This window comes from Tiliqua scincoides, chromosome 1, assembly GCF_035046505.1.
Source record: "Tiliqua scincoides isolate rTilSci1 chromosome 1, rTilSci1.hap2, whole genome shotgun sequence".
Classification (NCBI taxonomy): domain Eukaryota; kingdom Metazoa; phylum Chordata; class Lepidosauria; order Squamata; family Scincidae; genus Tiliqua; species Tiliqua scincoides.
Genome location: NC_089821.1, coordinates 155,061,951 through 155,088,912, shown reverse-complemented (window position 1 = coordinate 155,088,912; position 26,962 = coordinate 155,061,951). Strand labels below are relative to the sequence as shown.

At 42.9% G+C, this 26,962-nt stretch overlaps 1 protein-coding gene across 1 annotated transcript; it reads right to left on the bottom strand.

The window, feature by feature from the left end:
- SDC1 (syndecan 1) lies at positions 1-25,080 on the bottom strand. The gene is made up of 5 exons (XM_066622623.1): positions 25,015-25,080; positions 4,244-4,325; positions 2,212-2,735; positions 1,832-1,979; positions 1-167 (listed from the first exon to the last, which is right to left on the bottom strand). Exons 1-5 carry the CDS (start codon positions 25,078-25,080, stop codon positions 1-3), a joined length of 987 nt encoding a protein of 328 aa, XP_066478720.1.
- Positions 25,081-26,962: the final 1,882 nt, after the last annotated feature.

Sequence of the window (26,962 nt, the reverse complement as noted above, 5' to 3'; positions counted from 1 at the left end):
TCATGCATAGAATTCTTCTTGTTTGTGTGGTTTTTGATAGCCCCCATTTGATTGTTTTGGTTCATCCAATGAATAGCTGCCTTCGTCTTTTTTCTTCATCCGGTACAGCATGAATCCAACTAGAACTCCAGCGAATAACAAGCCTACCAGTCCACCAGCAATGACTCCTGTGGAAAAGCAATAAGCAGGCATGTAGGCATTTCAAACCTGAAATGGAGGTGAACAAGAACCAGTCTGCCCAAGTGATTTGGAAATATGATGGGTAAGGGGGTGTCCATTTACAGAGCCATTTCTAGGCTTAGTAAATACCTTCGCCAGGTCTCCCAACTGTCAGATCCCCACACATCCTTTTTAACCCCAGTAGCAGTGGGAAACCTCCTTCTCTCACCCCCCACCAGGTGCTGCACCCAGAACAAGATTAATATATGCTGCAAGGCGCATACATTTCCAGTTTTATCCTAACAGGAAAAAGGAAAGCAAATTTTCAAAAATTTGGAACTAGAACCTAAAGAACTTTAATGACAGTAAAAACCCAGAGTGCCCCATAACTGGAAAGCTGCCATCAAGTCAGCCAGGGTCAGCTTTTAGCCAACTGACCAATTGCTCCCCGTGCCCAAGGGGAGGGGGTTAATGCTAGAGTAATCTACTCTAGTAATGAATGCAATTTTATATTAAAGTGGGCTTAGATCCATTTGGTCTAGTAACACAAGCACTTTTAAAGAACATATTTTGATTGCTTTCCATTCTACCATAGAGATGTAAACTTTATATCTCTGAGGGCACAATCCTAACCCCTTAAGTCAGTGATTTCCATCACTGGCATAGCGGCACCAATAGGACATGTGCTGCATCCTGCAGTTGGGTGTCACTCACAGAGGCCTCCTCAAAGGCCTTGTTCTCCTCCTCCTTGTTCCCTTATCTCAGAGCTCCTGCTGGAAAGCACCGACATAAGGGGTTCGGATTGTACCTTCAGATTCTACAGACCTTGGCTGTGAACCTGGAGCCTGACAAAAAAATGTTTCCAACTGGGCCTCACAGCTTCTAAGGCCAGTCATTTATATCAAGGTCTAGCTTACAGGAACTGGTACACTGTGATGCCTGCAAGTGAGGATCTCCCCAGCTCAAATCTCACTTCTGGCATGGATTTAGTGGGTGGCCTTAGGCAAGCTAGTCTCAGTGTCGCTCCTCAGCTACAATATGGGGAATACTGTATATTCCAATCCCAACAGCCATCTTGGTTGCAAAGAAAAAGACAAAAGTCACTTCGTAAGGCATATTTAAATAATTTTATTGGCTACAGAGCCTCTTTGGGTGAATAAAGGGTAGCCAATGTGTGAGGGAACACACCTATTTGTTACCAGCCTTTCACCCTTATAATACTTACATACAATAGTGCTGAACAAGCTGCTAAGCCATACTCTGGTGTCAACTACTCTGCAGTAATTTACACACTGCGATCCGAGTCCCTCAGATTCACACTACTACCATTCCATACTGAAGCTACATTAAGTAGAAACACAACTGACAGTGTACCTACAGATGTTGCTGAGGTACCACTGAGCACTTCACCAGAAGTTTTACTTAGGCCCAATTTCTAACCCACTTTCCAGCACTGGCAGAGTTCTGCCATTGAGTTGTACACCTCATCCAGCAGTTGGGGGGCACTCATGGAGTCCTCCTCAAAGTAAGGGAATATTTGTTCCTTACCTCACAGCTGCATTGTTCTTATATCAGTGCTGGAAAGTGGATTAGGATTGCGCCCTTAGCCTCTGTATGGGATAGGGTGGAGAAAAACATTCTTTGACGTTATGCAATGTTGACTTTGACATACCTCCTAGAACTTCTTTCCTGTCCATTATTCCTTGGGGGGCTGCTGCAGATTTTTCATCCTTTGCTCCTGTATCCACTGCTCTGTTCTCTGGCTCAAATGCTATTGGTTTTACCAAGTTCTCATCAGATGTGCCAAATATAAAGTCACCCTGTATAGAAAAATAATGTCATTTATATTTTCCCCCCACTAGTTTCAATGCATATACAATTATGGATTATGAAAATAAGGTCCTTATTCTGCTCTAGTTCCAAAACTGCCATCACATCATGACCTCAAGGCACAGAATAGGTTAAACTAGGCTAATGCACAGGTATGAGCTTTATAGCCTGGTAACGAGATCACTTTAAAGTAGCATGGCTAAACAGCAAATTCATTCTTACCACATCACCAGAACCATCTTCAGGTGACAAGACTTCTTCAGGTAGAGAAGATATATCCTTATGGGGAACAGAGGATGTTGTATTGGAACTGAAAGCATCTAGACTACTCTCACTTGTTGGCACAACCTCAGAAGTAGACACATCTTTATCAATGAGAGATGCATCATGGTAGGTCTCATGATTGACTTTAGGCACAACAACTTCAGCTGTGCTAGAGTCTTGTGAGGTTGACACTCTGACAGTAGAAGTGTGATGAGTTGCTAGAACTCTTGTTGTTATAACTTGAGGTCTTGTTGTAACTTGCTCAGTAAAAGAGTTTAGCTCATCTTCAACAGCTACTGGAGGCTTGTCAGTCATAAGATGACTTGTTGGGGATACTGCTTCAGAGTCTTCTCTAGGGCTATCTGTTCCAGCTTCAGATTGGTCATCTCTCAAGTCATCATGCACGACATGCATCAATGACGAATTGGTGCTTTCTTGTAGTGAAAAAGTTGGTGCAACCTCTGCTAGACCATCCTCTGCACCTAAACATAAAGACTTGTTTTAGCCAATGTGACATCTAAAAAGTAGTGCACAAACCAAGGATCAAGTCAAGTTCTCTCAATACCTCAGGCTGTTCAAGGCCAACTAATTGCAACATTATCTACCTATAAGAACTATAAAAGAAAAGAAAATCAAAGTCAGTATTTTCTTTTGATGCAGTGTTTTAAGAATGATATTGACCTCTGATTTTTTACTCACTATACACAATATTTTTCTTTCTGGAAAGAGAAGCCCTCTACACTGTAGTCATTACCTGCCCAATAGAACCTTTGAGTTCAATTAAAATCTCAATATGAAGTACATCAATTCTAAACTACTCAACCAAGTTTTTAGATAACCATTTCCCAAAAGGGAACATGTCCTAGCTGGCAGAGAATAATGGCCAAGAGACCAAGATACAAATCAGCAAATCCCTACTATAATTTTAGAATCTGTATATACTGCTTTCCAAAAAGTATTCTTAAAGCAGCTTACATAGCAAAACAGATTTTAAAAGATGGTTCTCAGTTCCAAAGGGACTCTTTATACTCATGAGGGAGACATCAGCAGCTGCCACTGGAAGGGATACTGAGCTAGAATGCACATGAACAGTTGTTCTCCCTCTACTAAATAAGAGCACCATCCTGCAAGAGGCATCTTTGCCTCTCCCATGAACTCACTAGGTTGTCTTAGGTGAACTATTATCTTCTCCGCCTTCATCTGAAATGTAGAATAAGGCATACCTACTTACAGGGCTGTTGTAAAACTGTAAACAAGGTAGTTTAGAAGAAAACACTGAACACTCAAAAGTAATGGATCAAGGCTTCTCAAACTAGGGCATCACGACGTCCCAGCCTGAGGGCCCTGGATTGTTTCCCCTTAAGGGGCAGGGGGAAGGCAGCGACACAATCCCCAGGATCGCATCACTAAGGAGACTGCAGGGAATGGCATGTACTTACCAGTCCCTGCTGCAGCCTCCCGGAGGTGCAGGGAACCCTATGCAACCCTCCACACGGCTCCCCAGCCTTCAGAAAGTGAAAGCGGTGCAATCGCACTCGACTTCTGGTTTTGCTAAGGCGGAGCACGATCACTCCACTTTCTGGACGCTGGGAAGCACTGCAGACGGCTACAGCAGGGACTGTTAAGTACATACCAGTCCCTGTAGCCCCCTTAGCGACACGATCCCAGATCGCGTCACTGCCTTCCCCCGCCGCCTTCCCCGCACCCCCACAAGGACTTACTGCGGTTCTCAAACTCCCTGAGAGTTTGAGAACCACAGCACTAGATAAATGCTAAGTATCATCCAGACCGGAAACTAGTACTTCACAAAAACTTTCTAATCACCAAGGTGTCTATAAAGACACCAACCAAATTAGACAAGGCTTACATTTTAGCAAGGCAAGCTATACAGTTTCACACTTGTTTCATGTGTATCTATCCTTCCATCACTATACATATAGTTAAGAACAAGACATTCATAGCTAATAAGCAAACACAAAATTAAACCTACCTGCCCCAGAGCCAGAGAAAGAGTCATCGTCATCACCAGATGAGTCCAGGTCTTCAGGAGGAAGACTGATGTCAGCCGTTTGCTTTAAAATAGAAGACAACAGAAGCTTTAGGATACACTCAAGTGATAGTTTTTGGCACCATGTACTGCTTGTAGACATTACTGAATATTATACAAGTGATAGAAAAAAGTACGAAATACATAAAGATAAAGTGCCCTCTTTGCACAGTACATACACAGTACATGCCCTCAGAAGGATTCTTCTCATCTAGTGCCAGATGATTGGGTATTCAAGATGGAGGACAGATTTTGCTGTCCCACAACAGTTGCCACCTGCAATTACTTTCCTCTCCAAGTTCATGGGATACTAAGAGATAGAACTAGGACTAATAAATAAACTGTTTTTAAATAGGAGACCTTTTTGTAATACTAGCTATGCAACAGCTCTTTTTCCAAATACACTTGTAGAATCTTGTTTTATGCAGGTGTGCTGCTAAAATAAAAACCCATCTCGATACTGGAAGTAGCTGGCTACAGGGGAGACCTCTGGTAGAAGGTGTAGGCTTACAGTCTCCTCATAAGCTAGCCAGAATTACTTGTTACTTTGTGCCTTTGGGCAATTTGTCTGTACATGCATACCTTAAAAAAGTAGCATAATGGGTTCCAAAACTGTCAGATGCCAATAAGGGGAACCGAGTCAATAAACTGCTGCCTACTGGCAGTTTGCAGAATTAAATGCAAACTACTGAGACACAAGATTGGAAAGTAAACTGTGACAATCCCATTTGTTCACAAGCATCAACCAGCCACAGTCAAGCTCTTTAAGCAGTAAAGGGATAGCAGCAACAAAATCCAATCTTAGGGTCAGTGTAGGGAGCAGGAACTCTTGGACGGGAAGCATGCAGGTTCTGCACAAGTCTGGATATCTGTCAAGGAAAAATTACCTATCCACCAAAACTGCCATTTCACACTTAAGTGTCTGAATGTTTAACACGACAATCCTAGAGATGTTTCATCACAAACAAAGTTCCACCACAGTCAATGGTACTGCCTAGTAAATGTGTTTAGAACTGCATCTTTAAGTATCACACGGCGCCCCCTTATAGAGAGTCAGACCATTTATTATTATTAATAATAATATTCTGCTTTTCAACAGAAAGTTCACAAAATGGTTTACAGTGAAAATGGCTAATGGCTCCCTGTCCCAAAAGGGCTCACAATCTAAAAAGATGCAAAAGAACACTAGCAGACAGCCACTAGAAAAGATACATTTATCCATCTATTTTCAGTACACACTGAGAGTAGCACTAAGTGGTTTCAGAACTTCTCTGTCCTACCTGGAAAAGACCTGGGAGGGGAGCCAGACTTTTCCCATTCCTTTGTTCTAAGCCAGGTGAATTTTTTCATTCTTTCAGAAATGTTTCTGAAAGCACACCAGAAATTCCAGAAAAGGGACAAAGAAATGTGTGATTTACTGCTATACAAATGCTTCACATGGCCACTGCATTAGGAGAATGGGGCAGTGGGAGAAGAGATGCTTATTCTCCCAGTGCAGAGAAACAGCTCTGCATTGCACCTACTCCAAATACAAGTTCTTAATGGGCTGCGAGATACTGCACAGTATACTCCATTGTAGGCAATTGCTTGAAGTACAAATCCTCAGATCATAATTTGTTTACTTGAAGACGGTCAGTTACTTCACTATAAAGAGGGAAGATCTGTCACTAGTTGGGGTAGTAAATAGATTTTTTAGAGATGTTCCAATTCCCTTTCAGCTGCAAGCCAATATCCCATCCCTTGCAGAAGCTAATAGAAAAGAAATCTGGACTGGAGTAAGATCTCCCTATGACCAGGTTCAGAGAAGTGTTATCAGTATAGTACTACCTTCAGAAAGCAGGTGGCAGATCACATTATCGACTGCCGCTACACTGGGAAAAAAATCCCTGTATTCACAAGAACTAGCATATGGGGGAGGTAGCTAAGCTAGAAGTCTTCTCTCTAGTATCTGGTTTTCCAACTACAGAAAATGTTTTGCTTTTAAGTATGGCAGAGTCTTTATGATTCTGGGCTTGTACTCTGAAGAATACAAATCCAAATAGTTTATCACCTCATCAGTGATTATGTCAAAATGAACACCAACCTATAAACCACTACCAATTGAAGTACAACTGGAATAAACCATGGAGTACACCATGCGTTCTGCTTAGCCCCCCCCCCCCACAAGACAGATAGCATGGAAGCAGTTTCAGTGGTTACCACATTAGATGACCTCAAGAATCCATTAAACAAGGTGGTTGATAAGGAAAACCAAGAGACAAAGTTAAGCTATAGGAAATGTTCTCTCTTTCAACTGTACAGGAGAGTACATAAAGTCAATATGATTGGCTTATGACCCAACTGGAAGTCCTTTTGATTAGTATGTAACACTTTTCCTTTGTTGCATGAATCAGCTACACCTGCCCTCAGACACCCTATACATTTTGGCATGCATCTGATCAGACAGCAGACTGTCCTTGGGAGGCAAAGGTAGAGTTTCCATGCTGACTCATTGCTACCTCTCTCAGACACAGCAAGGTGAAACCTAGTCCCATAATACCAGGCTGCCCGGCTGCAGACAGTGCTCTTGTGATCATTGCTTGATCAAGAGATAGGGGATGTTTTAGAGAATGACTATCCTGCATGATCAAGGCTGTGCCATTACATTAAACCTTTGGGGAAGCACCCAAAGAGAAATTTAATCCCATTGTTTAGTCAGTTGTAATACATAGGCAGCACCACCTACGTGGAAGGAAGTCAGTTTGAATAAAGTTTTCCCTGCACATGGGGAAAAGAAGTTCTTTAAGGAGCTTGCTGGGAGCACTGTACATTACTCACAACAATTCCCTAAACCAGTGGTTCTCAAGCTTGTAGCACCGGGACCCACTTGTTAGAATGAGAATCTGTCAGGACCCACCAGAAGTGATGTCATGACCAGGAGCAAGATCATCAAACAGGAAGAGTTTTAACAATCCAAGGCTGCAATCCTACCCACACTTACCCAAGAGTTAGTCCCATTTACTGTCATTGTTAAAAGCATATGTTAAAAGTACAGATCTGTAACATTTCCCTAAATGCAGTTCCGTACTATGGTAGCATCACATCTATTAAAAATACATTGAAAGGAAGGGGACCCACCTGAAATTGGCTTGTGACCCACCTAGTGCGTCTCAACCCACAGTTTGAGAAACACTACCCTATACTATACTTGCCATTTACTACAATAGCCATATTGAAAGGCATTTTGAAGTTACTTTTTTTTATTTTGTTATACCATTTTGTGAGACAAAGCAGACAGGCTGCACCAAGTTTTATCCAAACAGCTGATCTGAAATGGACAAGTAGGGTACAAGCTAGCAGAGCAACGATGCACCTTGGGGAGAGGCAAACTCCCCTGGAACACCTCCATGTATAAAGAAGGTCAGCAAAAGGGCTGCACAGCCCATGCAAATTACTATTAGCCCACATGGATCATGGCAGAAAATCCTTATAGACTGAGATGAAAGCTGCCCCCCCCTCCCGTTAGAATGATCTGAATCCATATGTGCAACCTAATGAAGTTTGTACAGTTTGCAGGACCACCAATACTTAAATTCACAATTAGTAAGAGCTCTATGCATCTGAAACCCAAACACACTTTTTGCTTAATCTAGTGTCTGACAAATACCTACCCTGTGCACTAATTGCTACAGTAGTTTTCCACTCAGAACTTGTCAATAAGAGATTTTATCATGACAGAAGAGGCTATGAGAATTTTCCTGGGAACCATCCTTAAGTTATTGATCACATCAAGTGATGGATGGATATTGCTATCAGGTACTACAGTGAACAAATAACAGCACTGCAGTATGTCTACACAGTTTTGTAAGGCTCTCTTTCCTGATTGCCTGTGAGTAAGAACTGCCTCCAGGTAACCAGGAGCATGGCTATTTGCAAGCCTGTGTCACAGAAAGGCTTACCAAATTGTACCACCAATTTTATAGGGTGGACACCCACCCTTTTTCCTCACAGATATCTGTTCCTATTTATCATTAAGGAAACAGGATACCATTTCCAAACTTTAGCAGGAGGGAGCTGTACTCTTTATGTTTTGTTTCCCAATATAGGCTATCAGAGAGATGGAAGTTTAAAGTGAGGATTTGATATCTTATAGTAATAATTCATCATTCTGAGAAGTGTGGCATGCAAGTACTTCTGTTACAAGACAAAGTCTAATCTTCAGTTGTTCATCTATTCTGCTGATATATTAGATTTTGATAAAATATTAGATAAAATATTTATATTTATATTTAAAATAATAATTTTATATATTAGATAGATTATAATTATATAGATATCTATATAATATTAGATATTTTATATATTATATAAAATATTCTATATAAAATATTTTGATAAAATATTAAAAATCTGACATTTCCAGACCTCTTTGAACACAAGTGGTGAAATGGAACAGGTCATGTACAACATTCCATAACACAACAAGATGAAGGGATTTAACCTAATTTAGTCCATTGACCGTATGAATACAATAATCTCTTTTCACTTGCAATTTGACAGCAAGTTTTCTTCTGTGCTTGTAAAAACAGAAGTGCAAGAACAAGCACAGCTACAGAGAGGCAGTTAAACACTTCAAAAGAGAATGAGTTCCCTGCAAGCCAAAAACTAGCACAATAAGCAACACATTAGACCAGACCCCTTGTTGTGCTAACTTTGTGCTGTGCTAACTCACTGACAAGAGGTTTTCCATATAAAAAACCAGAATTCTAAACCTGCAGTCTGATCTGCAGGGCATAGTCCATTCCAGGATCTTCCCACATGTAGATAAGGTGTCAGACTACCACCCCTAGCAACTAAGCCCTCTCCATCACCATAATTGAACAGGTCATTCATTATTCTGCCTGCACAGAAAATTCATCTTCTGCACACACATTCTGCTCCCTAATTCCTGCTATGTTCAACTTCTAAATTTGAAGTTACTTGTCACCTTGTCCCCATTTTGTACTTGGCACACAAGTTTCATTGTGCCCCAGGACCAAACCAACATGTTAAGTCATCACCATGTAATTATTCTCAGTGGGAAAAGGAGAGAGACAGATGGCATATATGAACCCAGTTAGAGAAAAAGAAGCTCTGTGCTCAACCAGTAGCAATTCTATCATCTTAGTAAGAGTGCTGTATAAGTATTTAAGTGCTTAGAATGCTTTATGTTAACAATCCTTTCCATCACTCTGTAAGGTAGGCCAGTATTATTTCCTGTGTTACAGAGGAAGATGGCTGAAGCTTGAAGAAGTTGCACATCATACATTTGGCAGAATTCAGTATGCAGAAAGGATGTTACATGCTTCAAGTGGTAAAGCTTCTCCTGGATTTTACAAAAGTTCCTCAAGTCTATAGTTTATTAAGGATATTTGTATATCGCTTTTCAACAGAGTAGTTCACAAAACAGTTGAGCCATACTGAAAGCAAGGACTTCCCAGATCACAGCTCACACTTGTATCCCTCCTGCTGGGGTGGAAACACAGCAGCAGACATTATGCTCATGGTGCTTATCCATGTTTGTCTTAGTCCAAGGAGCATCCTGGGGCACACAATGTCCTTTCCACCTATTGCAGAGAGGGACACCAACATGACTGCATATTGCCTATCATCTTTCACTCAATGGGCTGTATTATGCTGAATTGCAAAGATTATCAACCAAGGCCACAAATCCAAAAGCATTACTGAAAGTAGGCAGTCAAGTGACATTGAACAGTCTAGTCATTAGACTCTAGCGAGTTTCTTGCCTTGGCAGATACTGGTGCGTAGGTAGAGGGCTTTCTAACCATTTCTAAGGGCAACCCTCAAGGTTTAAAATTAAGGCTCTGATGCAACCAATCAACACATCAACAAAAAGTCTGATGTAGTGTCATCTTCATGGTAGAAACAAATCAGATTCACATGTTCAAACTGGGAAGTGGCTGCTTAGGAGGTGCAGCTCCTCTAACTACAAGCAGAACTGAGGTGTTCAAACGACACCTCAACTATATTACTAGATGGCCTTAAAACCACTATCTGCCTTCACCTGCATATTTCAAATGGAGCACTAATAACTACTGAACCAAGAAAAGCGAACAAGCACACAACATACGAGGCTGGGCCTTGTGCAAAACTATGGCTTAAATTGGACACAGAGGAAACAGAACTATTCATACAACTATTAAAATGGAATATTTTGAAATATCAAAAATGCGTTCTTTGGACTTTACAAAGATATTCAAGTTCCATTTCAGACTAATTTAGGGTCATTTTATTTTTCTGCTAACATACAACTCTGCCAGTCACTCAAATATATCAAGTGTTCCCAACATTATAAATATTTATAGTCTCTGAATAAAGCAAGACAGTGTTTTATTGACTAGATCAGATATAGCCTGAGGTGATACTACTTGTGACAAAGAAGGAAGATAGGCAGCCAGCTAGAGTGGAGTAAAGTGCAACATAGTTAACAGATCGCAGAAGTCCAGGAGTATAGAAAATATTACTTTTAATAAGATGTGTAATTTGCATTCATCTTTAAGTTTGGTTGCTTTCTTCTTTTATATTGGAGTTCATATTATATAGGCACCTATTGATTTACATGTTTTGAAATAGCACAATTTGCAAATACCTACCAGAAGTCTAATTTACACATGCAATTTTTGAACTAATGTGGTCAATTATTTCCTTGCAAAGACTTGACATTTGCCAGCTTTGAAATACAATGAGCAACTAATAAGCACCTCCCTAAGAGGCTGGCAGCTTGGGGGAGGAGTCTCCTCTAAAGCCAGAAGTTTAAGAATTGTGTTCCCAGAGCTGCTGCTCACCACTTGCTAAGTTTCATTACAAGTACCATTTTCTTCATTGCTTTCTCAGCCATCAACATCAGTAGCTGCTCCCAGTAGCCTCCCTCCTCAAAACTTTCCCCTATGCCATATTGGGCAAGCAGAAGTCACCATTCATTAGTTTAACAGCCCAATTCTATCTACACTTTCCTGATTAAGCCCCATTGACACTAATGGAACTTCCAAGTAGACATGCATAGGACTGGGCTGGGAGTGTTCAATGACTTTCCCCCAACCCACACCGTTTACACTGATTCTTATGTGAAAGGTAGTTTTAATTTATGCAGTTATTATATGCATAAATTTTCAAGAACACAACCCCCACATAGATCAAGAGGTGCTTGTAGTTAAAACATTTTTGCCAGCCAGCCAGTAGTAGGAAAAAGCAGCATGACAAAGCAGATGGATATGCATGTTCACAATTCATTATGTTAGCGCCTAATATGTGGAAAGGTTGTTACATGCTCCAGGAGTCACAGGAAGTACATTTTGTACTTTCAAATGCCACAACTGTTTTAAAAGTACATAAAAGTCCAATAACTGACAGATGTATCCAATGCATCAGGTTAAGTTGAAGCAATTAGTCCCCTCCCATGACCAGCACTCGATACTAATAGCACTTCACACCATTCTCCCTCCCACCAAACTCACACACTCTTGGTATTCATCCTGCAATTCAAACCCTATGTCACTCCTGACCCTCCCTTATAGGGTAGAGTAGTTTAGAATAAGACTACTTCCATGCAGGAGTTAGGAGGGGGATCCAATCCAGGCTGATTTTTAGATGCACCCGCTAGTAAGGCAAGTGAAATAGATGTTTAGGGGTTCCATCTACACAGACTTTGCCTTCCACATGTTCTCACTTCGAGAGAAACTTTTGTTTCAAGGAAAACTAGTCAAAGTCAGGTTATATGGATGTCTCATTTATGTACCATGAGGAGTACTGTGTTGATAAACCTCTATGATGTTCCATACTTTAAACAAAAGACGAATCTAAAGTTGGAGAATAGATTGAAAGTTGAGTGCATACTAACTCTACTTAGATAAAGAGGTAGCAATATGGATTTTTTTAAAATTAAACTATAACTGGACTATCTTGTACTTTGTTCTAAGAATTTATGACATTATTCCAGCCTGTTAAAACATCAAATTTCCTCTTATTTTGAGTCAAAAGATTCTCAAAACAACTTTCAAATTGACACTGTAAAACTACATTCTCTATGCTGTTTTCAGTAAGTTTTAGTTTTGATTTGGTGCTTCTTGCTTTCACATTTTACAAGCGGGCTCATAGGATTTTGATCAAAGAGGGGTTGTTATCTACTTCAAGCATTTGACCTAGTCATTTAAGCTGGAAATCCCTCCTATTTTCCCCAAAGGAACCTACATTTGGTACTGAATGAAGACAGTACCCATTCCAGAACATCTGTACCCATTCAGAACATCAGGCATCTTAGCATCAAATTGTCAGCATTTTGTCCCATACAGGAAACTTACTGCAGGCTCCAAGACTCATCATATAACTGTATGGACCTGCTAGTATCATGGACTATATAATACACATGTTGGCAGAGGCATTCTTCTGGGAACGTCTCCCCAGAACCTTCTTATTTCATCTCCACAAACCTATTAAAGTTGGCATGGAAGACATAGCTTAATCAGAGGTGAAAAAAGCTAGCTTCAAACCTTAAAATGACCATGAGGCAATGTCAGCAGCATTAAACCCAGACAGATTTAAGCTGGTATAGTTCCATATAGTTGATCTATATATATAGATCCATATAGTTGAAGGCATCATTGCACCACTCAAAGCAATTTCCATAGAGCTGCCAAGACAACCACCCCAAATCCAGAACAGAAGCAACAATGCCTTTTTAGGGCATCACAAGAACGGTAACAAGCTGGACACACAACAGAAATGGAATTTTCATACCAAAGCAAGTAGTGAATCACTAGTGTCAGACCACATCTGGAGAGTCAGTTTGTCCTCACTTATCAAGTGTGTTATGTACCCAGTACATCCAGTTAGCTAAAAGATTCCTAGATAGGCACAGAAGTTGCTTGGTCACCAAGTCTAAACAGGCCTTAGTAGAACAATGACCACTTTGCAAGTTAGTGCTGAGATCATTCAGTAATACTCAGGTTTCATATCAGTGTTTCTCAAACTGTGGGTAAAGACCCAATAGGCAAGTCACAATCCAATTTCAGTTGGGTCCCCATTCATTCAATGTGTAGTTTATTTTTATATGCGACTGCATTTGGGGAAATGTTACAGATCTGTACTTTTAACAGGCTACTATGTATATGCTTTTAACAATGATAGTCAATGGGGCTTACTCCCAGGTAAGCATGGACAGGATTGTAGCCTTTGGGATATTTGGGAGGAATTTTTTTAAAACCATTTTTGCCCAGCCCATACGTGTACGCATTTGGTTCCTATTGCATATATGCAACACTGGGCAGAAATGGTTTAAACAGATCAGCAACTGCTTGAGAGGGTTAGGAGGGTTCTTTATTTTAAGTAATTTTTTAAAGCACACTTATGATAAACTTAATTTACTTAATTTTATTGTATCGGGGTGGAGATAAATTTTCCTGCTTGATGTCCCTTCCAGCTATGTCATCACTTCCAGGTTGACGACATCACTTCTAGTCATTCTCAATAGACTGTCATTCTAAAAAGTGGGTCCCAGTGCTAAAAAGTTAGAAAACCACTGCTTTATATCGTATACAACTATATCAGCTGAGTTCCCATAATGCCTAACAAGTCCAACTGTGGTTGTTGTACAGCCTGGGGCGCAATCCTAACCCCTTTTGTCAGTGCTTTCCAGCACTGGCATAGCGGTGCCAATGAGATGTGTGCCGCATCCTGCAGTTGGGTGTCACTCATGGAGGCCTCCTCAAAGTAAGGGAATGTTTGTTAACTTACCTCAGAGCTTCATTACCCTTATGCCAGTGCTGGAAAGCACTGACATAAGGGGTTAGGATTGCGCCCTGAGCAGTGGCATCACTAGGATTCGCGTCACCCAGTGGGGGAGGCCTGCGCATCACCCCATGCAGTGGGCAGGGCAATGCCCTAGGTGGTGGGCGTGGTGATGTACCATCGCCCCGCCCCCACTGGTTTTTTGGCTGTACCTTTTGTTAGAACACAGATATTTCAATGTGGTTTGTTTCATTGCATTCTGCATGAAATTACACATTGACTGATATATAGCATGATGGGATTATTCCTCCGAACTCTGATTTTAGTGATTCTGAAAACTTGTAGACACACACACACACACACACACACACACACACACACACACACACACACACACCCACACCGTGCCAACTTACTTACACCTTATTGCAGCAGTTCTCAAACTTTTAGCACCGGTACCCACTTTTTAGAATGACAATCTGTCCAGGACCCATTGGAACAATGTCATGGCCAGAAGTGACATCATCAAGCAAATTAAAATAAATTATAATTAAAATAAAATAAAAGGAAAAAATAAGGGGGAGCCACTCCTGTTCCGCCAAGTGAATCTACTCTGAAGTCTATTGTGATCAATGGGGCTTACTCTCAGGAAAGTGTGGGTAGGATTGCAGCCTGTGAGCCCAATTCTATGCATGTCTACTCTGAAGTAAGTCCTACAAGGTCTGGTCTAGAGGGTAGAGCCTCCGTTTGCCTGAACATCCAAAGGTCGCCAGTTCAAGGCCACCTGCACTGTGAATGGCGGGACCTTGAAGCAGCTGACAAGCCCAGCTGAGTTATTCCACCTGCTCTTGGAGAGATGAAGGAGCTGCTTGTCAGCCTGCATGGGAGGAATCTGGAGGCCAGAAAGTGATCCATAAAAGACCATAAAAGATCCATCAATACAAAGACCCACCTGGCTTTTCAAGTGCAAAATAGAAAACTTCCCCTTACCAGTTGAAGCCTCTTTTTGGTCCTTTTTAGTGGGGGAGGAGGCTGCCTTCTGGAGCAACTCCATCGGATCGGGACCATTCTGGTGTCCTCACATTCCCCTTTGCCTGGCCTGACCACCAGCCAAGGCTTGTCTGCCTACCTATGAGTAAATGCAACCGTGAGGCTGCTTTGCTTTCCATAGGGCTCAATAGGGCAGCTGGGAGGCAGGGACCGCCTTCTCAGGTGTTTTTGGGGGCTGCATTCATTCGATCAGGACCATTCTGGTGTCTTTGGATTCCTCTCCCCCTGCCCTTTCCTATGGACTATGGCAAGTTTGCCTACTCATGAGTAAACATGCGTTATGGCTGACTATCACTTTCCATAGTGATCCATACATTTTTTCTTTCCAGTTCTTTGGCCATAACTTTTGAAGGAAAGGAGCTATTTCAATTTTGTTTTTTGCACTGTGTTCCGCTGGACATTCCGCATCCTAAATCCGTGATGTTAGCACGTCACAGCCCCCAGGGCACGTCACCCCCGGCGCGTCACCCGGTGCGGCCTGCACCCCCCTAGCGATGTCACTGGCCCCGAGTCTACAGCGTGATTTGGGCTACTGGTGCAACTTAGTGTATCAGCTTGCAAAGTGCACTTGCATAAACTGCTCACAAGCAATTTCAATCAAATAAGAAAAATATGCGGCTTGTTGGGAAAACTTACATCTCCCCAGAGAAGCAATACTAGTACAAGAGATCTGTTATTTTCCCCCTCCTGTGAGTACTATATGCAACTAGAAGCAAAAGATAGTCCATAAAGCTTTAATGTTCTTATCGCGAACTTCTCAAAGATGGTACATCATGAGTAGCTTATAAGAATACAGATTGGTTATGTGGTATACTAAAAAGATATGCTGCCTTACTGCTGCATTCACAAGTGTGAAAAATATTTATAGGCTGCTTTTCAAAATTGTTCACATTTCAAAAATAGATCCCCTGTCCCAAAAAGGATCACAGTCTACAAAGATGCAGAACACCAGAAAGCAGTCACTAGAAGAGATATCATGCTGGAATGAATTGAAACAGGTTTCTTCAGCTAAATATAAGAGAACCATCACTTTAAAAGATGCCCCTTTGTCCAATTAATAGTGGCAGTAATGTTGGATAAGTCTACAATGGTCAGAAGGAAGTAGGTCACACAATACACATTCTCTCTTACATTGCTTCCAAGAAATAGGATGTTCCTAGGAATCTTTGCAAGCCCTCACCAACCGAACTCTAGCCATCCATTGAAGAAATATTGCTTCCAAAGCTAGGAAGAGTACCTATCCTCTCTAAAGCAGGTAGGATAGAGTAGAGCAAAATCCTGATTTATCAATGTTTTTGCCTGAGGAGTACAACCATTCACTTTCTAAGAAAATCATGTATCCACATCCCTCGTTATCTACGACCTAATTCATTCCTGGAAACAACCCTTATAACAAAAATCCAGATAATGGAGTACAGTTACTATATTTAAGTGTGGAAAAGACTGCTCATTCCAAAGCTAATCCAAGTTTATCCCAAAATGCCTAACAGAAGAGGGGTGATGGTGTTGGATGGAGGAGGGAGAAACTGGGGACTGTGCTGTTGAACACTACCGACCAACAACAGATAAAAAGGAGCGGAACCACGTGAGTACACACAGAACTTGTTCCTTGAAAGTCAGTATGAAACTAAGCATGAGTACACGCTACACATCATGTGGTGAGTCTAGCACAACTGTGTGGCACACAGACCTGGTGCCTCCTCCTAGCCTGTATAACTGAACATTTTAGAATTAATAGAGGATTATGGTATTTTGTGATATGTATACATGAAAATCTGTATGGTGAATGGATGGATAGCAGGGGGATCCTTTTCCCCTCCTCATTCCAACTCTTCCCTCATATAAAGAAACTGTCAATTTAAGAAGTATTCACAAGAGCAATGGCATAGCTTATGAAAGTGTAGTCCAGTTCTGAGTGCAAAATGATGCCCCAGAAGTGATGTCATACCCAGACTTTTTAAAAAGTGAAAAATGGGGCAGTGGCATAGCTATGGCATCAGCTACCCACGGGCAAAGAAGATTTTGTAGTCCCCCCATTACAAAATCAAATTTAATAAGTAAATAAATAAGTTTCCTGGTTAATTGGCCATAACTTTTGATAGACTACAGATATTCCAGTGTGGTTTGTTTCATTGCATTCAGCATTAAATTACCTTTCAAACGATGTAACATGATGGCATTATTGGTACACACCAAGGTTTTCACAATTTTGGCCACTAGCGTCAAGCTCAGTTTGTTGCCGCCCTAAAGCTTGTTGCCTGGTGCAATTGCTACCTCCTGCACCCCCTTAGCTATGCCACTGCACCAGAGCATTTTGAACAGATTCTTCATCTGTACACTCAGTGTAAACATGGTCCTCTAAGGCACTTAGTGTCAGCCACACGTATTTAACCAGAGTTATTTTTCTGTCATGGTGAGCCTCAGACTGTCAGACTATCACACTGTACAGATCAAGCTATACCACCTTTCCACTGGCCAGCACATTTGAGACAGGTGGCAAGTTTTAACTGCAGGTGAGTGTAATTTCCTTTCTCTGTAAGCAAACTGCAGAGATTTAACATTTGTCTACACAGAAAGAGAGATACACATCAACATTGAGTTCTGCAGCCAAGTCAACCTTTTTGGACATTATAGTTAATATATTATTGTAATATGCCAGGCACTTCTGGCATTTGGTTACATCTATATAGCAAAATGGTAAAGAAGCAAAATCCATTCAGCAGCACAATACATTTCAAGAACTAGAAAATGAGGAGCCCAATATCTAGAATCCCCATGCCTGAACATTTCACATGAGATAGGAGTGCTGTATTGAGACCAACCGCACACAACACACAAGTTCAGCATTTCATCCCAAGAGTTCAAAAGCATGTGGTCCCCCCTGCACCAAGGTATATCAAAAGTAATTCTTGTGCAACCTCAAGGTAACACCCAGAAGACAGACCATGTTTTCCCTGAAGAGCTCAAAAGGCAGTAATGTATCTTCCTCATTAAAATGGTGTCTGCCATGTTGGCGTACAAAGGCAGATGCAGTTAGGATGTCATTTTGTTGGCTACTTGACACCAAATACATGCTGAAGCTTGCGATACATGCTTCACAGACCTAGATAACACACCTCTAAGGGTAATCCTTATTCAAAGCAACCTTCCCTCTAGCATTTAAAGCTATTAGGTGTGCTGAAGAAGAACATGTTGAGGACTTGGCTCTGCTTACCTGGCAATCAGGACAGTGTAGAAACAATTGCAGCTGCTAAGGAAAGTATTTTAACTGGGAGATAGGTGATGACAAACCCAACTTTTCTTTTCATCAACTCTTAGACAAGCTCCTGGTTAGGTCACAATAACTTGCCTAAGACCAACAGGCAAGCAGGTGTTTGAACCAAGAGGCACAGTATAGATATCCCCCATCTCCATGGATCTCATATCCACGGTTTCACTTATCAACAGTTCACAAATTCTTCCCCTCATTGTGTAAATGATTGACGTCTACATTTGCAAAGGCTTTGAAAAACACAGCTTTGCTTGCTACAGAATGCTGAGAAAATGAGTAGATCATGAGAACACTAAACTTAAAGCTGGTGAACTAGTACAGGAGGTGACAGAGACAGCACTAACAAGAAGTTGACAGAAGAGGAGCAGACAGAACTCTAGACTCCGTTACCTGTTAGTGTTCTCTCTCTTGCCTCCTGCATTACTCTATCAGCTTTAAGTCTACTCCCATTTTCTCAGTATTCTGTGGCAAGCAAAGCAAAAAAGCTGCGTGTGGCAGGAATTTGAATAGGGTTTGCTGCTATCCGGGGCTTCCTGTATTCATGGAAGCAGCAGGAATCTATCTCCTGTGGATACTGGGGTGGGAGGACACCTATGATCCAGCAACTATACTAAAACAGGGCTCAGAGATCTGAGCCAACAGCATGAAAAATTCTACAATTTAACAATACAGTATACTCTGACAGGTACATTTGTGAACATGCATTTTATCCTGTATAATAGCTTCAAATCTAAATTCTAAGAAGAGCACTGTACTTTCCTAACTATTATAAGTAAAGCAGGTCTGTATAACCCTTGGGAAATTATACAGAGTGGAAGATACAAGATATAGCTGTGTGTCCCCTTGGTTTATCATCAGACTAAGATTACAACTTTTGTTATCTCTCCAAAGGATCTGGAATGCTGCATTAAAATCCAGTTCTACAACCAATAATGTCTGTGATTAAAATAAAGTTTTGCATATATTAACCCATTTCTGCCCAGCCCACAGGTGTATACATTTATCTCTGTTGCGTATATGCAACGTTGGGCAGAAATAGTTTAAGATTGCATTGTGGCAAAATAAGAAGGAACATTTCCCAAGTTTTTATTTAGAAGAATTAGAAACAGTTGAATCTCCAAGTGAGAGGAGAGTTAACTGCAAATTCATAAAGATGTGAGGAATGGCTGATACTTATGCTACATGACAGAGTTCCGCACTTCTCAAAAATGATGCTATTCTAACATGAGAAGTTACCAAGATGCTTTCAGTTTTTCCTGACTGAAATCATATGGACTAGAAACTTTTAGAACATTTTAATTGTTTTAGGACAGGGTAGCAAAACCCCAGCCCGCAGGCCACATCCAGCCCTCGACACCGTGTTAAGATATAGGATGCAGTCCTGGTAGCAAAATGTTTGGAGACCCCTGTTCTAGTAGACACAAACACACACCCCTTGATTAGACTGAAGTTCCCAGGTACGCCTACCGATTCTGATTCAAAGCAAGATATATGCATTCAACACATTTTTTGATAACTTAGTTCTTGACAAACAGCAAATACATATAGTTGCAGAGTTTTAAATCAAGGATTCAAACATTCATCTTTGCCAGATAAGAGATATTTAGAATTCATACTTTAGAGTATGTATACAGACAGAATTGTACTCGTACCACTGAGGACTAATGGGGATTGAAAGTTCTGAATAGGAACAGAGTCAAATGCCAGAACAAAATAGTTCAGAGCCTAAGGCATGCTCACAACCAGTTTAGTCTACAATTGTTTCAGTATTTTTAAAACTACTCTGTACAATCTTGAGACAGGGAGATGGCAGTGTATCAATGCTACGTCATTACTTTGAGTTGGTTTTTTATCAACATCTGTCTTCAGGGTCAAGCAGCCAACAGAACAACTTCAACTTTGACCTGTTGAGGGCTGAAACAAATGTTGCTGGTAACAGATCTAAGTGAGCAGAGCTACATGTTGGATTAAAAGCTGTTTGAAGTCATTTTGTGCTCTCAGGTATCAGAGCTCTCTCTGCCCTGGAGTCTTCTTAGGCTACAGTCCTACACACTTTCCCAAGAATAAGCCTTACTGAACACAATGAGACTTGCTTCTGCATAGACATGCCTAGCACTGCCTGCAATAGGACTGCTATTAGAGCCTCCCTGAATGGGCAATTGCTTCTGCTTAAGTGACAGAATCAGAGTCAAACTGGGTGTATACACAAACAATTGCTATCCAAGTGTGCCTACAGCAGCTCCTACTTTTGTTAAAACACAGCCAGGACACAGATGCTTTTCCCCCCCTTTCCCAAGTTGGGACCAGGACATGCAGGCATGTTCAATTCCTCTCCTTCGCACTGTTTAAAGCCTGCAAGTAGACCTGGTGAAGCAGCAAACCACTTTTTCCTGCATATTCTAGTCTTGACCAGGGTGCCCACATTAGCACTGTTTTGTTTTTAAAGAGGAGCTTCTGGTTGGAGGCGTGATTGGCTAGGATGAATATCTACTTTCTCCCTCAGCGGCCCCCCTATGATGTAGCTGTTTCCAACTGCACTATTTTAGTTAGCAAACTGAGAGAAACTGAATGTATGAATGACTTCTACACATTTCAGACCAGTATTTTACAGAGAAATCCTGTACCTGCACTTGAAGCAGTACAGCCTAGTAACGGGGGGGGGGGGATCACATGAATCCAGTGACAGCATAGTTTACCTGTAGTACATTAACAGCTAAGAAGGTCCAACCATCACTGCATTAATTTCTAGATCAAGAGTTACAATAGCAGCAACTGTTACCCTGCACATGCCTGATCTCATCTGATCTTGGAAGCTAAGCAGGATCAGGCCTGGTTAGTACTTGGATGGTAACTGGTTGGCAACTTCAGTCTCGAAAGACTATGGTATAAGCCTACAGCACCCCGTAGGCTTATACCATAGTCTTTCGAGACTGAAGTTGCCAACCAGTTACCACAACTTGAGAGCTAAAGCCATATGCAGAACTCAGGGCATTGTTAGAAATCTTCTGCAGCTCTTCCAGATTTAATTTTCCTGTACTAGACAAACTGCATCATCACTTGAGTGTTTTACCCTATTTTAAAGATGTTCCATCTGTAATGAAGCAGCACTAGCTCTCCAGATTTCAGTTTTATCTGGGATCAAGCAAATTCAGATAATAAGCAGCCTCATTAAGTCTGCAGTAGCTAATCTTTCAAGTTTAGGAGAGCAGGGAATTACCTGACTTGTCAAACCATCTCAGTCACTACCACAGTGAAAATCAGATATGTTATGTGATACAGAAGAAAAGGTTAGACAGACTTGTTTATGCCCAAGGAGGCCACTACATCCAGTATCAGTGTAATAATGCAGAAACAAAGCCTCATTAAGCTTTTTCCCTTACTATAAATTTATCTTTACCCAACACACTGTGTACAAGATCTGCAATACAAGGTCATCTTGTGTTGTATTGTCACACACACACATCGTGTTATGCACCTTGACTGTAGACAGGCTCACTCTAAAGTGAGTCAGACTGAAAGAAATGGGACTTACTTCCAAGTAAACATGTTTCAAATTTTAGTTTAGGAATATCTAACTGTCAGCAGAGTATTTTATGGGAAAGGCTGTTTTAGAATATACAAGGTCATCTTGGCAGATTTAGCGTACTTTTAAGGACAAACTATGATCAGTTTGCATATAAACAGTACAAAGAAGAAGGATAATCTTTTCAGCGCATGAAGGACGTGGATCTGTTGCCCAAAGTACCATTTCAGTAAGGAAAGTTCTAGGGGATTGTAATAGCTAGTTTTGCAATACTCTGCCACGAAGACCTCTAATCAGTTCCTTGATCTCCATATATAGGCAGAAAGGCAACCTATTTAGCATGAGTCTGAGAAGTAGTATTACATCAAAGGAATATCCACAAGTGTTCAACAAGCAGACACTACTCTTCGATGAACAAAAATATCCAAGCTTACAAACCCACCTAGAGTTAGAATCAGACAGCTTGTTGTGGAGATGATTTATAAGAGTCAGAGCAAGCTGCAAACTTGCTAGGTAATTATTCATCATGTTTGCACATGCGTGTCATGCACTCTCACAGCACCTCAACAGATGAACTTCTTCCAGATGTGCACCACTACAACCCTATAGTTTAACCCTTGAAGCAATTCATATACTAAGCACATCAAGACTGTGACCCTAACTTGGAAGTAAGTTTCAGAGACACCAAGAGGGTCAAAGCAACAGTTGTTGACACATGCATGTTAGTCGCACAATGACTGCTTCTTTGAGTGATGATGACTTGCATGTGTCAATGAGTCATGCCAGACCAAAGAGCTTTAATATTACCTGATATGACTGCAAACACAGTAAAATTAGTACACACAATTTAATTTAAAAAACACCAGTTCACCTGCAAGTTATCAAACAATCAAAGAGAAGCTTTTTATACACCTGTGTGAACCAGCATTTGTACTCAAATGAAAAAGGGGAGTTATTCCCACATGGACAGTCCTTTCCACAGCAGCCAACATGAAGCAAGAAACTGTAATAAATAACAGTAGTAACACAGGGACCTTTCACTGGAAAAAGATGCATGCTCTAGTGGTGATCATGTCAAAGGACCACTGTAGCTCTAACATGAGAATTTCCAGAAGGAATGCTCTCTTGCTACAATCAGTATAAGTTTGAAACACTGGGAGTGGCAGGCAGGCATGGTTTATTCAGTGGCGACATCTGCTGGATGCAGTGTTGGGGGGGTACCCTTTTAATAAAGTATCAACCTTTGGAGCCTACAATAAGTTATTTGCTTGTCCGGTTTCCAGGCCTGCAGTTACAGCCATCTGCTTAGGATTTCAGAGTTTAACTGCAGGTTAGGAAGAAAACTGTCTTCAGGTTCAGTGGAGTCTACATGCATCAGTTTGAGTGGTTACAGTCACATTTTGGGCTCTAATCACATGAGGCACTGAAAGAAACCAAGGTCTCTTTTTATTAATACAATATGCCATCTGTTGAGAGGCGCCAATTCAGAAAGCTATGGGCACCTAACAAGCACCTATGCCCACTTGATGATACACTGTAAGAGCAAGTTAATAACTATGCTTAATTATGAAGGAACAGGGGGAAGTAGTCCTGTGCTCTAGTTTCAAGTATTAAAACAACTATAGCCTGACCCTAGTTATTTAGACCCTAAACAGGGCAATAAGCCTTTTCTTTAAGCTCCATATGTTGCATCCAGTACAAGAAGCTCTTACACCTACCCTTCCTAATATCAGTCACAAGAACAGAGTGTTTCTACCACCCCAGATGTACTATCATTTCAAACTCTGGATTAACACAGACTTCTATAATACAGTGGCATAAAGCCTGAAGACAACTGCTGGGAAAGTACATGAACTAGGCTTCATGCCTCCCTTTGGCCACAGAAACAAACACCACCCAGGTCATTACCATCTGCAATACATGAACAAGTTTAACTACCCCAAGCAGCTTTATAAGCCAAAGGATCAAAAGGGCAGCACAGTGCAATGGTTAGAGTGGCACTTGTTTTCAGAAGCACTGCAGTGCTTTTTCACATGTAAGATGATAAGAAATCACAGGTCCTTAATGCACTCGCTCCTCCACAGATATGTCATCCACACGGAAATGCTGCAGCACATGGGAAGAGTGCTCGCTGCTCCCTTTCAGGCTAGCAAGCGCCACATGGGATTGCAGCAGGACAGCAAGCCAGGGGAGGAATTTCAAGTGCTCTGCACACTCCAAAAGCTGTAGGAGGGATTGTTCACAAGTTGGGAAATCAGTGTGGGTGAAGAGGATGGAGGGGTGGGACTGGCACAGCCTGGAGCCCATGGCCAGGCAGGCACACAGGCTGCTCCACTTGCAACCTGTTGTAAGAGTTAAAAGCCAACGAGCAAGGCTAGAAAGGGCACACCACTGAGCAGGGCAAGGCAAATCTCCTGCTAACTCCAGGGAGGAAGGAGGGAGGGGGGAAAGCGGTGCTGCTCAGCACCAGGGGGGGAAAATGGCTTTGGGGGGAAGGGAAGAAAAATTCCAGGCAGGTTATGAGGCTCAGTGCTGGTCTGGTTTGAATTAAGCCTTCAGGGGCAGCCTCGGCTGGATTCCCCCGGCCCACACAATAGACCATTGAGCCCCCTAAGCCGGGCTTAAGTCCCTGCTCGTCCCCAAGAACCTGTTGAAAGGGGGGGGGGAGAAGCTGTTAGCTCAGCGACGCGGGGGGGGGGGCCAATGGGCCCTGCCCAGACACCAGCTGGAACCGCTTTGCAGGCTCGGGGCTGCCTCTCTCCTGCCCCCCCCCCGCTCTTCCCAGGGAACGGGAACCCCCAACGTGGCTGTGCTGGGGGAAGTTCCCGCCTGCTCAGAACCCCCCAAGAGAAGCACCACCAGACCCCCTGGGGTGTCTCTCGCAGTCCCTGCCCGACCACGTGCGGCAGCAGCAGGAGCCTCCCCTCTGCCAGGCTCAGGCTGCGCGCCCAGGCGCCACGAGCCAGCCAGCCAGCCTCTCTCCTCTCCCTCGGGAGGGACTGGGAGCCCAAGCCTCTGCCTGCCTGCCTGCCTACTCAGGAGTAAAACCCACGACAGGCAACGGGGCTTGCTCGCAGGAAAGCGGGGCAGGCTCGCAGCCTCACTCACCGCCCAGGCAGCCTGCAGACAGAAAAGCAGCGCGCACAGCACTCGGGCGTCCATCAGCCTGGCCATTGTGCAGCAACCCCTCCGCTCGCCTGGCGCCACCGCTGCCAACAGAAGCCCGGGACACGCAGGAGCAGCGCTGCACTGAACTCTGCCTTCTAAGCCCTCCCGCCCGGCACCCTTCACCTACCCCGCCCCGCCCCCCCAGCCGCTCGGGGGTGCGGCCCCGCCCCGCCCTCATCGGACCATAAGGAGAACTTCCTCCCGCCTGCGGGGCTGACGAAATGCTCCCCCCACCCCACCCCACCTTCTGCGTCTCCAGCAGGCGCATCACCTCCGACAGAGGTTGCTCAACCCCTTGCCGGGAAGCCCCAGCAGAGTTTCCATTGTTGTTCTAGGGGGTGGCCCTACTGATCGCCCCTCTCGTCTCCAAAACCTGGGGAGGAGGGCAAAGGGGTGGCGAGGGGATGGTCACTTCCAGACAGGAACGTGGAAAATCCCCACCCCCCTTTCCCACGACACTTCAGATTCTCCTATCTGCCTGCGTGTGAAATCGCAAAGAGCAATAAAGATAAAGAGAGTTTTAGAGCACAAGCCTAGGCTTGTCTACTCAGAAGTAAGTCCCATTGCCTTTAGTGGAACTTACTCTCGGGAAAATGTGCCTAGGATTGCAGCCTAATAGCCCAATCCTATCCACGTTTTCCTGGGAGTAAGCCCCATTGACTATCATGGGACTTACTTCTGAGTAGACACGCCTAGGATTGGGCTGTTAGAGTCCAACCCTATGCTTGTCTACTCAGGAGTAAGTCCCATGATAGTCAATGGGGCTTACTCCCAGGAAAGTGTGAATAGGATTGCAGCCTTAGCGCGCAGGACCGGCAGTCAGAGGAGCCCCTGGAACAAAAGAGCTGCAGAGTGATCTCCAGGCAGGGGAGACCCAGCTGATCTCCAAATGTTCCGCCCAGATCGGACTCGCCAACAAGTGGGGGGGGGGGCATTCTGACGGGATGTCGGGCTGCAATCCTACCCACGCTCATTTGGGAGTAAGTCCCATTGACTAGAACGAGACTTACTTCTGAGTAGATGTGCAACATTGGATGGCTCATAGTTTTCTTAACACCCTTTGAGCCACCAGCCACTTGAGTCCGGTTACTTCGATTTTCACCTGAGTTACTTCGAGATGGCTCCTCGTCAAAATTGGCTCCCCCTCCCCCCCCCACAACACACACCAGCACCAGCTCCGTCCATGTGGATTGGAAACCGGAGTCGTTGATTCATTAGTTGATGTTTTCTAATGCTGGAGAGGACAAGTCATAGGACATCACGAGTAGGACATAGGGCAACACGACAGCCCCAGAGTGCTCAACAAGCGCTGAAGACATGATGTCTTGCATGGGTTGCCATGCTGGGGTTTTCTGCCATGCCTGACTTTGGCTACAATCCTATCCACGCTTACCTAAGAGTAAGCCTCATTGTCTATAATGGGATTTACTTCTGAGTAGACATACATAGGCTTGGGCTCTTTGCTGATAGAGCGAGGAAGACTACAGTTCTAGCCACACTTTCCTGGGAGTGAGACCCCCCCCCCCATTGAATATAATGGTGCTTACTTCTGAGTAGGCATGCATAGGACAAGGGTTGCCAACTCACAGGTAGCTATTAAAGGTGCAAGAGGCTTGGAAGAAGAAAGGGGCAGGCCTACCTGGAGGTGGGCAGGTGTGAGAGTTTGACAGCCAAGCCAGAGGTACACGACTAATGCACTGAAAAAATTCCAGCAACAGACGTAATATATCCGCAAAGCTGAAAATCCAAACACGTTTCAAGGCTGGGCGGAGAACACAAGGAGATGTTTATTCCGCAAAACCTAAGTTAATACTGTACTGCAGTGTAGGCACATCATGTGCAGGTATTCCAGATTCCTCAAGCAGAAATCCAGTTCCTGATAATAGTT

Coding starts and splice junctions, on each gene's coding strand:
- SDC1 (XM_066622623.1), bottom strand. CDS start 25,080: ATGGCCAGGCTGATGGACGCCCGAGTGCTGTGCGCGCTGCTTTTCTGT. Junction 2,736..4,243: donor TTTCTCTGGCTCTGGGGCAG/GTAGGTTTAATT, acceptor CTTTATGTTTAG/GTGCAGAGGATGGTCTAGCA. Junction 168..1,831: donor CAGGAAAGAAGTTCTAGGAG/GTATGTCAAAGT, acceptor GCTTTTCCACAG/GAGTCATTGCTGGTGGACTG.